General features: G+C 45.0%; 1 protein-coding gene across 5 annotated transcripts in view; it reads right to left on the bottom strand.

The window, feature by feature from the left end:
- The window catches only part of Nost (Nostrin), a 486,512-nt gene that overhangs the window by 88,210 nt on the left and 385,052 nt on the right, over nucleotides 1-13,250 (bottom strand). For all 5 annotated transcript variants that reach the window (XM_067155829.2, XM_068229908.1, XM_068229904.1 and 2 more), the window contains one exon: nucleotides 4,742-4,827. In XM_067155829.2, the coding sequence (XP_067011930.2) occupies nucleotides 4,742-4,827 (86 nt within the window). The remainder of the gene's footprint in view (nucleotides 1-4,741; nucleotides 4,828-13,250) is intronic.

Raw genomic sequence — 13,250 nt, 5'->3', positions numbered from 1 at the left:
TCACTTGCCAAAGTAACTTACATGTTTACAGTGAAAATGTAGTGACGTAAGATGGCGGCGGGCGCAAGCTTCTGGCTTCACTAGCACAAACACTATGAGACAGAGCTCTGCCTGTCTGCACGTGTGAACTTAGCGATTGGGACTAAAATCAACATTTAACATTTTAAATAAGGTCTTTCAGTAAATTTGCTTACAAAGATAACATACAGACACAGTAGCGGCAGCCGGTCCAAACAGGGCAGAGAGGGCTCATTGCAGGTGTTTACAATTCAACTTTTTTCCTTCAAGTTGCTTTACGTCGCACCGACACAGATAGGTCTTATGGCGACGATGGGACAGGAAAGGGCTAGGAGTGGGGAGCAAGCGGTCGTGGCGTTAATTAAGGTACAGCTCTAGCATTTGTCTCCTGTGAAAATGGGAAACTGCGGAAAGCCATCTTCAAGGCTGCCAACAGTGGGGTTCGAACCCACTATCTCCCGAATGCAAGCTATGTGATCCAAACCTCCCAGCCACCCACTTGGTCGGCTGTCCCGTCCAGTTTCAGTTTTCTTGATGTGTTCCTTCGTTGTGGCTGTTTTGTGCAACTTTGCCTTACATTTGATTGAGGTGATTGTTTCCAGTACGTTATTCACATCCATACCATTGTGTCGTATTATTAGTGTTCTCTTTTGAAGAGCTATGAAATAATCGTTTAAAGTATATAAAAATTGATAGTAACAGCTTAGAAAGCGCCTCTTAAAATATGCCGCCCGAGGCGGTACTACGTCGGTACTCAACACGATCGAATAACCAGAAAGTCTACATTATGCCCAGTTCGCAGTGAAACTCGGGAATATGAAATGAACTTTCGCCTCGTCTTCTGCTGTACTCAGTGCTTGGCTAGCCTTATGAGTCTATTACTTCCTCGTGTCATATTGAAGGATACCGGTACCAATTTTGAGACCTTGCTCTGATCGCCTGTTTGACAGCACGGGGACGTCCTTCCGGGCGAGACTGAGGGCCAGCTCACTTTCTACGCAGTCTTTTCTGGTCACTGAATAACAATAATGAATGTCATCGTCGTAATCTTCAGGTCTGTTTTGTCCACTCGTATCTCCTCCGTTTTCCTTTTACTTTCCAACGGCAAATCCTTGATGGCTGGACATCTACTTGCTACATCTGGCGGAGGTCTTGATTGTGGAGCGGAATTTGGCGGTGGCCCTCCTTCTTTATTCTTTTCCAACTTTCCTTGGCTAACTCTTGTTCTCTTCTGAACCCGACGTGGTTTAGAGAATCTTCCCTTCCGTCTCAAAATCGTAATGCAATCCCTGTTTCAAATAGACGGCTTTAATGACAATCAAATTATTGACTGTAATGCCACTGGGTACTCCATGAATTCTGACATTACCCAGCAACTAGACTACGATGATGTGGTCAACGAATTAGCAAAAAAGAAAGCACGCCGTAAACCACTCACTGCCGGCTTACATTAGAGAATTCAATATTCATGTATTATTATTATTATTATTATTATTATTATTATTATTATTATTATTATTATTATTATTATATGCGAATAAGCCCGTTAGGACTGCGCCAAGTAGGTAAACTTAGAGCCGTGCATTTGCCTTCCTTTTTGCCCACATTTCTTTCATTCGTTTACTGTGGGCTTCCTTTCTGTATTCAGCCCAGGTTGTTCCAATCTTCTTCTTTGGTCTTTCCTCTTGGTCAACTTGCCAGTTATGAATCTTGGATCTGAAAATGGCCCAGTTTTGAACATCTACTGCCTGTTTCAAATACGTTTTGACTTCATTTGTCCATTGTGACTGTTTTGACTTTACTCCTGCTTTCGTAACATTCGACTGTTTTCTAAGTCTGTGTGGGTGCATTCTTTTAGTACGTTCATAGAATCTTAGCCTGCATTTTCTGTCACTGTGCGTGTGTACTGTGTGTGCTGAAATAGGAAATGAACCGTCAGCGATATTACATTCATCGTCGCCGTAGGCTTTGGCCGCCAAACATGCTGCGGCTATTGTTATCAATATTTGAGTTTCATTTATTGAAAGACACATGCATGATCATGAAGAGTGGTTGTCGTCGCTGAGTGTAATGGGAGCAGCACGATGCAGAAAGTGTTGTGTTACTATTTTGCCGAGCAGTGCACTATGTGGGGCGGCCATGTGAGATAACTGTGGGAGTGACGGCTTTCTCTGGTGTCGTCGTGCGTCGAGACTGTGTGTTCGAACCTGTGTGCGTGAAGCTGCTGACAAGAGTGACTGAGCGTGCGATGCGAAGGGAAAGGTGAGCTGTCAATCAAGATTAGTGAAGGGATTGAGGCAGTGGTGGTGATTATTGTTTTAAGAGAAAGTACAATTGGGCAACCATCCTCTATTAACACTAATCAGAGCGAAAAAATTGAAATGTTCCGACACTGCGAAAAATCAAGATACCGACCAAAAAAAATACAAGGGCGACGAAGGGCGTGAAAATAAAAGACTTCCTAGGCCTCGTAAACGTAATGGCGTCAGGGTCGGAAAAGAAGTAGAGTTGTCCAAGGGAGGTCGAATAGGATATATGAAAGTGAGGAGCCTGGCACATGTAATTGGACATAATGCCGGCACTCAGCTAAGGGCCCAGCGGATGCCAAACCACACTCTCAAGTTAAGAGCCCCCGAGGCCACTTTTAGTCGCCTCTTACAACAGGCAGAGGATACCGTGGGTATTATTCTACCACCCCCACCCACAGGGGGAGTAAATACCAGAGCTCACGACCTGCTGTCAGAAGGGCAAGAGGCTTTGTAAATAACCACTTATTAGGGAACCGCTGACATACGTTCTCAAATATAACTGTGTGTATACTAATTGGGCCATCTTACATTCAATTAGATCGATAAAATACTGTTTCTCTTTTTCTTCTTCTTCTACCGCTTTACCCACATCTGTAGGGTCGCTGGTGCGAGCTACGTAGCACATGTGGATTGGCCTTGTTTTACGACAGTATGCCCTTCCGGACGCTAACCCTACAGGGAGGGATGTAATCACTACTGCGAGTTTCTGTTGTGGTTAGTTGGTAGTGTAGTGTGTTGTCTCGATATGAAGAGAGGAGTGTTGGACCAAACATTAACACCCAGTCCCCAGTCCCCAGCCAGAAGAATTAATCAGAAGCGATTAGAATTCCCGACCCGTTCGGGAATCGAATACGGGACCCTCGGAACCGAAGGCACCACGCTGACTATTCAGCGAACGAATCGGACAAAATACACGTTTATTCGTAACATTACTCAATGCGGGAAACATACACTGCGTGGCCAAAAGTCACGGGAAGGGGTGTCCCATTAGAAAATGTGCCGTTGCGGCTAGCTGAGCAGTCTGCCACAGACACCAGTGTCGTGAAGATGGCAACACGTCGCGAGTTAACAGACTTTGAACGTGGGATGATCATCGGCGCACGGCGCATGGGTCATAGCATTGCGGAGCTAACACGCGAATTCGGGCTTCCGAGGTCAACAGCGTCACAGATAAATGTTACCGCCCAGCGCTGCACGGGAAGACCACAGGTGTTCAACGAACGGACATCACAAAACAATACTGGGCGCTCGATGGGTTACTGTGAGTCAGATCATCGCCCAGTTGAATGTTGGGAGTCAGGAACTAATTTCTACCAAGACTGTAAGGAGGCAATTGCACCGCATAGGCTTCACCGGCCGACGACCAACTCGTGTCCCTCGACACAGAGCTCAACGACGTGCAGGGCCCGCGAACATCGGCAGTAGACCATGGACCAGTGGCGGCGTGTGGTATGGTCTGATGAATCCCGGTTCCAGTTATATCGAGCTGATGGACGCCCCATGCAGCTATGGATCTTACGTGACAACAAAGTTGTGTCCAAGCGGGAGGTGGCTCTCTGGGCGGCGTTCTCATGGTCACAATTAGGCCCCATTGTCCGGCTGCGGGGAACGCTGACAGGTGCATATTCTTTCAGACCATCTGCATCCCTTTCTGGCTCTAGAATACTCTGATGAAGATGCCATGTTTCAACCAGGACAATGCGCCATGTCACCGCTCTGTGGTGGCACGCAGGTGTTGGAGGAGCACTCCAGTGGAGTTAGGACCATAGATTGGCCCTCCAGGTCCCCCGATCTTACTCCAGTCGAGCATGTATAGGACGCTGTCCATGCTGCTGTACGCTCCAACTGCACAAGACCAGAACGATTGCTGCGGAGGAGCAACTCGGCAGTGTCTTCCGATGACTTTTGGCCACTCAGTGACAATACATACTTCAACCGGCCCCGCGGTGTAAGGGTAGCGTGCCCGCCTCTTACCGGGAGGCCCCGGGTTCGATTCCCGGTTAGGTCAGGGATTTTTTTCCTGGATCTGAGGGCTGGTTGGAGGTCCACTCAGTCTATGTGATTGCAATTGAGGATCTATCTGACGGCGAGGTGGCGGCTCCGGTCTAGAAGATTCGTCGTGCTGACCACACGACACCTCGTGACCTGCAGACCTTCGAACTGAGCAGTAGTCGCTTGGCAGGCCATGGCCTCTCAGAGCTGTTGTGCCATCGGGATTCGTTTGGTTTTATACATAATTAACAACGAATATGCATAAATGGAATTCTTAAAAATTCACACCCGCGAGAAGCAGTGAAGTCGCTAGTGAAGTATACTCGTATTAAATTTGTCCTCTGATAAAAAATAATAAAAGAAGAAAAAAGAAAAAGAAATCCAAGTTTATTACAGTGAAACGTTTCGTGGGCAACTCTTACCTCTCCTGTAGGATGGAGCTGAGGTCCTTGCAGAAGTCTCCTCCTTGCTTGATATACCTCCGCAGTTCTTCAAAACCATTTTGACCCTGCAACAAAGAACAGAACAATACAGTTATGCCGACAAGATTGGCTTTGGTGTTCCTTTGATTCTCAACACAAGTACAACTAAATCAATTACTGTAGAGGTCCACAGTTAACCCGGTGATTTCTGGATTAAAGAATTGACTTCAGGGAACATGAACAGGGAATGTGACAGAATTAACTAAATATGTTTCCTTCTACCGTAGCTTCAGAATAATAATAATAATAATAATAATAATAATAATAATAATAATAATAATAATAATAATAATAATAATAATAATAATAATAATAATAATAATAATAATAATAAGGCATCAGCTACCGTATGCAGACAATGTAATTTGACGCCATATGGCTGTGTGCTCGTCATTGTCGACGTTCCGTTTTACTCTAGGCCTACTAAATAGCAGAGTAAAACGTATCTCTGTTGGCTGATATTTAATTAATTTTGTCGGGTAAACACCAAACGTGTGACCGGAGATCTTTTACAAGCCAACATCGCACGACATGGAATGCCGCATGGTCGTCTTTCCGCCCTTCAAAAATCCGACTACCTCTGCCGGGTGTGAACCCGCTATCTTGGGATCCGGAAGCCAACACTCTACCACTGATCCACAGAGACAGCTATAATAATAATAATAATAATAATAATAATAATAATAATAATAATAATAATAATAATAATAATAATAATAATAATAATAATAATAATAATAATAATAACTTCTACCAGTCGCAACAAAAGAGTGTTACGTGTACTTTTATACTTTTTCAAACTACAGTAGCATGTATTTTAGGTATTTTTCACTTGAAGAGCGGGAAATATGATCAATGAAACATTTAGTACAGCCAGTGGCAAATGTATACATACAATCAATACATGAGACACTACATCACACTCGTCGCAACAGATTTCGTTCAAGATTTGCCGCTGAGTTGACAGTACATTACATAGTATTCCAGAGCGATCGCGTACACAGTCTGGACCTAGCTGATGGAACCGTTTTGTTACACACATTTTATAGCGGAAACCATGTACGGGGAATCGAGTGACTGCGTGTCTCGGCATCTAGTTACTGCAAACCATTGCATCGGTGCCATAAACATTTCTCCATATGTAGCTCTTCTTTGATTTTAATTCCTGCTGAAGTTGTTCATATTCTGCCGCGGACGGAAGAGGTAATTGGAATCGAAGTTCGTCTATGTAAAATAGTTCGTAGGTCAGTCGCGAAAGTGTGTACTTTGAAACACACAGAACCTTCTTCAGGTAAATCGCTTTAACTTTTTCTAACATCGCCTAGTGCTTCTTCTTTAGATATGGGCATATGATCTCCAAGAAATACGTTCTATGGGTGTTATCTTCAGCTGAAACAGTGCCATTGCTGTCGTAAGAGATAGTTTATTTGGATGTCTGACGTCTGTCATTGCCTTGATTGATGAGTTTTCGACGCATCCACTGAACCTGCGGAGAGTTCAACAAGGTGATTTCCATTACGTGTTAGGCGAAATGTCTCACGGGAAAGCAGGTGCGAGCTACTATTGGTTGGAATTGAGTGATGGGAAATGTACAGAATGTGGTGCTGGTAAAACCAGATGAGCTCTACAGAGAAACCGAAGTAGGCCTAATAGACGGTATTAGTGATCACGAAGCTGTTTTCGTGGTAGTTAAAAATAAATGCGAAAGAAAGGAAGATATTGAAATTAGGACTATTAGGCAGTACCACATGGCTGATAAAACAGGCTTGAAGGAGTTATATCAATCAATACTGATCTGCATTTAGAGCAGTCGCCAATGTGGCAGATTACCTATCTGTTGTTTCCCTAGCTTTTTCTTAAATGATTTCAAAGAAATTGGAAATTTATTGAAAATCTCCCTTGGTAAGTTATTCCAATCCCTAACTCCCCTTCCTCCAAATGAATAGTTGCCCCAATTTGTCCTCTTGAATTCCAAATTTATCTTCATACTGTGATCTTTCCTACTTTTAAAGACGCCACACAAACTTATTCGTTTACTAATGTCATTCCACGCCATCTCTCCATTGACAGCTCGGAACATACCACTTAGTTGAGCAGCTCGACTTCTTTCTCCCAGTTCTTCCCAGCCCAAACTTTGCAACATTTTTGTAACGCTACTCTTTTGTCGGAAATCACCCAGAACAAATCGAGCTGCTTTTCTTTGGACTTTTTCCAGTTCTTGAGTTAAGTGATCCTGGTGAGGGCCCCATACACTGGAATCACACTCTAGTTGGGGTCTTACCAGAGACTTATATGCCCTCACCTTTACATCCTTGCTATAACCCCTAAATAGCCTCATGTCATAACCATGTGCAGAGATCTGTACCCTTTATTTACAATCATATTTATGTGATTACCCCAATGAAGATCTTTCCTTATATTAACACCTAAGTACTGACAATGATCCCCATAAAGGACTTTCACCCCATCAAGGCAGTAATTAAAACTGGGAGGACTCTTCCCATTTGTGAAACACACAACCTCACATTTCACCCCGTTTATCATCCATCATACTGTCCATCTCATAACATTATTGCGGCCATTTTGCAGTATATTGAGAACGTCAATACGAAATGAAGTTTGTTCGACTCGTTGACTGAATGGTCAGTGCACTGGCCTTCGCTTCAGAGGGTCCCGGGTTCGATTCCCGGCCGGGTCGGGGATTTTAATCGTTTCTGATTAATTCTTCTGGCTCGGGGACTGAGTGTATGTGTCCGTACTAATACTCTCCTCATCATATTCACACAACACACTACACTACGAACCAGCACAGGAACACGCAATAGTGATTACATCCCTCCATATAGTGTTGGCGTCAGGAAAGTAATTCATCCGTAAAACAGGGCCAAATCCACATGTGCGACGCACTTCGGACCCGCGACTCCACGGGTGTGGGAAAAGGGGTAGGAAAAGAAGAAGAACACGGAATGAAGTTTATATCATGTAATCTACCAAGAGTGTCATATCGTCACTCTTTAACAGTAAGTTACCCAACGGGGTAACCCGCTAATGAACACACAAGGTCAATACGTGACCCAAGGCCTTAAATACAAAAGGCCAAGGGTCATCCTGAACTATGCCAACTGTTGTATGTCCGGCGCTCCCTTTCTCGCTCTGCCAGCCAGCTGCAAGCGCGCCTGTGTATCATTCTGCTAGCTTCGACGCGCAGCCCTCAGTGCGCGTGCCTGACCATCGAGTGTACTATAAATAGGAGCTCCCTTCCTGCTCAATCGCCCACTTGCCCTGGTGTCCAGCTCCAGAATACACCCTACGTCGAGCACGGAGGCTACTCCTCTTGAAAATGTGCTTCGACCAGGTGGACTGAATTTCTGGCAGTACGAGGTTTCACCTCTGGTCACCGCTCCCTTACCTGTTTCCACTGCCTATGTTCCGTAATTCTTTCACAAGCCATTGTCATTCCCTAATGTATGCAAGCTCCCTTAGTTTCGCTAGGTGGAATTTCTTCAATCAATTGAACTTGCTTTTTAGGAATTCAGGCACTTCAACAAACAAGAACTCTCAAAGACATTTATGTTAGTGTGCCAGATAGTTTTCGACTATCAACGTGTCAATTCACAAAGACTATCTTTTCAAGATAGAAGTGTATATAAAGACTGTAAACCTGTACATATTGTATAAAGACAGACTTTTCTCAAGATTCAATATTCTTTTTTGCTTCAAAATAAATTTCAGTTATTTATGTAAATATCATAAAGTGAAGCAATAAAAGTTGTGTTTTGTAATTTCAACCTTGGTTACAACACAACTCTATGGCGACGAGGTAAAACAGCACACCACTACCATTCTTCGACCCCAGTTGCCAACTCTATAGTGACGAGGTAAAAAAGCAACAAACTACACGTCATCGACCCCAATCGCCAACTCTATAGCGACGAGGTAACCACGACACTACCATTCAACAGGCCCAGTTGTCAACTCTACGGCGACGTGCTAACAACAACGACACTCCAACCAGTTCTGACACACAGCTTACCTTACTCTTTCTTGCACGCATCTCGCAATGGCTACTGCGGAACAACTCGCTACGGTCTTCCAAGCCTTACAGCAGCAACAACAACAGTTTATGCAACAACAACAGGCAGCATTAATTCAGGCTATTCAAGCTATTTCTGTCTCTACACAGCCATCAGCTATTCCTCCGTTCTCTGCTTTTGATCCGGCTAAGGAAGACTGGTCAGTTTATTTAGCCCGTTTACAACAGCATTTCATCTGCCATTCTGTCACAGATGATCAACGCCGCCGCGCACTATTTCTTAGTTCGGTTGGCAATGCTACGTGTGAATTACTACGTAAATTAAGTCCGGAAGAACACTTATCTGAGGTACCCTTCACGCAGCTCTTGGCCCGTCTCACGGAACACTATGCCAAAGCTCCTCACATAGTGGCTGCTCGCTATAAATTTTTTCAGTGCAGAAAGCAACCCCATCAGACACATACTGAATGGATAACTGAATTGCGTGGTCTAGCTAAACCCTGCCAGTTCATCTGCTCCAAGGACGGTTGTGGTTCATCCTACACTGATTCTCTCATTCGGGACATGATAATATTACATACTCCTGAAGACAAAATACGTTTTGACGCTGTCAAGCAGAGTAACCCTTCTTTAGAAGACGTCCAGCGTATTGCTACGGTTTATGAGCTTACTACCAAGACTGCCGCAGCCATAGCTTCTCCACACGAAGTTGCACAAGTCTCGCCTCAGGCCCGCAAGTCCTCTGCTACAGTGAACCGTACGGATAAGGCGCTCTCCACCAAGCATTCTCGCCAGGTTCCCTCTCGTAATGCTACACGGAAGCCCAATTCTAAAAGCACCTCGAAACTCCTGCCTTCCTGCCGAGGTTGTTTCAAGCATCATGAACGTCGTGACTGTCGTTTTTTCAAAGCTACTTGTGACCGATGTAATAAACTTGGACACATTAAGACTGTCTGTCAAAGTTCGCTCCGCCCTGCTAAGACTACTGCAGCACGCCGGAAGCATATACAGCCCCGCCAAGACATGGAAGTTGATCAGATCAATCTTATTCTTCCCACAAAGGATTCTCACAAAATCATCATTCCTCTCTCATTCTCTGATCGATCTGTCGATTTTCAATTAGATACTGGATCACCTGTCTCTATTATTAACCTGACTACCTGCCACAACTTAGGTTCACCTTCATGCTCTCCAGCTGACATCCAGCTCGTGACATTTAACAAGAAGAAAATTGACATCAAAGGTCAAATCAAGCTTCAGGCTAGTTATAAAGGAATTCAGAAGGCCATTCCTCTTCTCGTAGTTAACAACTACACTGCATCAAACATTATGGGCATGGATCTATTTAACTTATTTGGTTTCCAGATACATGACAACATTAACGTCGTATCTACATTGCATCCTACTTCTGACGTTACCGCTCTCCTAGCGCAGTTTCCTGAAGTCTTCGACTCTCAGCTCGGAACAGCAAAAGACTATACAGCTCACATACAGCTGAAATCCGGAGCTAAGCCTCGCTTCCTCAAAGCTCGTCCAGTACCCCTAGCACTTCACGTCCAGGTCACGAAAGAATTAGAAAGATGGATACAAACTGGAATTGTTGTACCAGTTACTTCTAGTCAATGGGCTACTCCACTCGTGGTAATCAAGAAACCTGATGGTAATGTTCGACTTTGTGGCGATTTTCGATCTACAGTCAACGCACAACTCGACACAGATATCTTTCCTATTCCACGTCCAGAAGACTTATTCCGTCGTCTCTCTGGTGGACAATTCTTCTCTCGAGTTGATCTTAAAGACGCATATCTCCAGCTACTTTTAGACGAAGAATCTAAGAAATTTCTCACACTCAACACTCCTCTCGGACTGCTCCAGCTCCAGCGGCTCCCATTCGGTGTTTCATCCTCAGCGGCTATTTTTCAGCGCTATTTGGCTCAACTCACCGCCTCCATTCCCGGTTGTGCTAACTACCTGGATGATATTATTGTTACTGGAAAAGATCATCAGGAACATCTAACCAATCTACGCCTCCTTCTCCAGACATTGAAAGACAATGGCCTACGAGCGAATCTCGCTAAATGTACCTTCTTTCAACCTCAAGTTCACTACCTAGGACATATACTTGATAAGAATGGAATTCGTCCTAGTACACAGAATGTCTCAGCGATAGTAAACATGCCAGCACCTCAGAACCTCCAGCAGCTTCAGTCCTTCATAGGCAAAGCGAACTATTATAATAAGTTCATTCCACGCTTCGCTACAGTGGCAGCTCCATTAAACGCTCTACGTAAAAAAGGTGTTAAGTTTCAGTGGACTCCGCAATGCCAACAGGCATGGAAAACAATCAACAACGCCTTAATTCAAGCTATACAACTCACTCATTTTCAGCCCGACAAGATCATCACGCTAGCTACTGACGCTTCAGACTACGGTGTCGGTGCCGTTCTCTCCCAGAAGGATCGTCATGGACAAGAACGCCCCATCGCCTTCGCTTCGAAAACACTTAATGACCATCAACGTCGATACTCACAGATAGAGAAAGAAGCTTTAGCCATCATCTTTGGTATTCGCCGTTTCAATGAATATCTCTATGGCAACCATTTCCTGATCCTTACCGATCATAAGCCTCTCGTACACTTATTCCATCCTGGTAATAAGATCCCAGGGAATTCCCTCAGAAAGCTTCAAAGATGGTCCATGTTCCTTTCTGATTATTCCTATAAGATTGTATATCGAGCCACATCCCAGCATTGTAATGCTGATGCCCTCTCCCGCTTACCCGTTGGTCCTGATACTGCCTTCGATTCTCAAGAATCTGAATGTCTTCAGTTGGACATCGAACTTGAAGATACTGTATCCAGTTTTCCTATTGATGCTACCTGCATAGCTAAAGCTACGGATAAGGACAGTACACTTGCTACTGTACGTACTTACATCCGCAACGGTTGGCCTCTTCAGAGCACACTTCCTGCCCACCTGGCACCTTATCATCGTATGCAGCATCGTCTCACGACTCGTGCCGGAGTTGTATTACTAGAAGCAGGCACCATCTTCCGAGTGGTTATCCCACTTAGCCTACAGAAACAAGTTCTCGAATTATTACACCAAAGCCATTGGGGTATCTCCAGAACAAAGCAACTCGCCCGTCAACACTGCTACTGGCCCGGTATTGATGCCGCCATCGAAACGCTAATACGTCATTGTGAGCAATGTCAAACGAATCAGAACGCCCCGTCTTCTGATCTTGCTTCATGGCCTCCTGCTACTACTCCATGGGAACGAGTTCACATCGATTTCGCAGGTCCTTTCCTCAATTCCATGTGGTTAATAGTCATCGATTCACTGTCAAACTTTCCATATGTCGTGGATATGCATTCGACTACTACAACCGAAGCTACCATTCGTGCTCTCCAGAAAATCTTTACTACAGAAGGTTTACCGCAAGTACTCATTTCAGACAACGGACCTCAATTTACAGCTACTGCTTTTCAGAACTTTTGTACACATAATGGCATTCGTCATATCCTAGCACCACCTTTTCACCCTCAATCTAATGGTGAAGCTGAACGCTTCGTACAAACATTTAAAAGAAGTATGAAGAAAGCTGTCTCTTCAGGCTTAACTAAAGACCAAGCCTTGCTCCAACTCTTAAACAACTACAGAACTCTACCCGGCGCTGATAATATCACTCCTGCACAGAAGCTCCATGGACGACCTCACAGAACTTTACTTTCTCTGTTACAGCCTCTCCCGGCCCAGCATAAGACATCACCAACGAAGTTCTCCCTCAACGACAAGGTCTACACCAGAACATTCAAATCCAACCCACTCTGGATACCTGGAGTCATCTGCAGATCTTTGGGTCATCGTCTATACGAGATACAGACTACGGAGAAACGTATCTGCCGCCATCAAGATCAGATACGTCTGCGCTACCGCCCCTGTCCTGCTATTGATGCTATTGCTAAACCAGATAAATCTATTGCTGAGCGAGCCTTAGATCATTTAATAACAATGGGTTCCTTTCAGGACGAGACAGCGCCACTCCGCCCAGTTCCAGCTCCGGACAATACAACAGAGAAATCAGCAGCTCCGCCCCAGCATCGCAGTCGCCGCCAGCGCCGCCGCCGTTTCACGCCGTACCGGCGTATTTAGGAGGGGAGGGTGTTGTATGTCCGGCGCTCCCTTTCTCGCTCTGCCAGCCAGCTGCAAGCGCGCCTGTGTATCATTCTGCTAGCTTCGACGCGCAGCCCTCAGTGCGCGTGCCTGACCATCGAGTGTACTATAAATAGGAGCTCCCTTCCTGCTCAATCGCCCCAGCTGACTGTCGTAGCGAGAGGTCATACGTGCCTGTCGCTCCGCTGTCTCTCTCCTCTCACCGAGACCTTCAAGACTACGAGACTACACTACCTGTCC

Source organism: Anabrus simplex, chromosome 1 (genome assembly GCF_040414725.1).
Source record: "Anabrus simplex isolate iqAnaSimp1 chromosome 1, ASM4041472v1, whole genome shotgun sequence".
NCBI lineage: Eukaryota > Metazoa > Arthropoda > Insecta > Orthoptera > Tettigoniidae > Anabrus > Anabrus simplex.
This window is presented reverse-complemented; position numbering and strand designations above follow the sequence as displayed.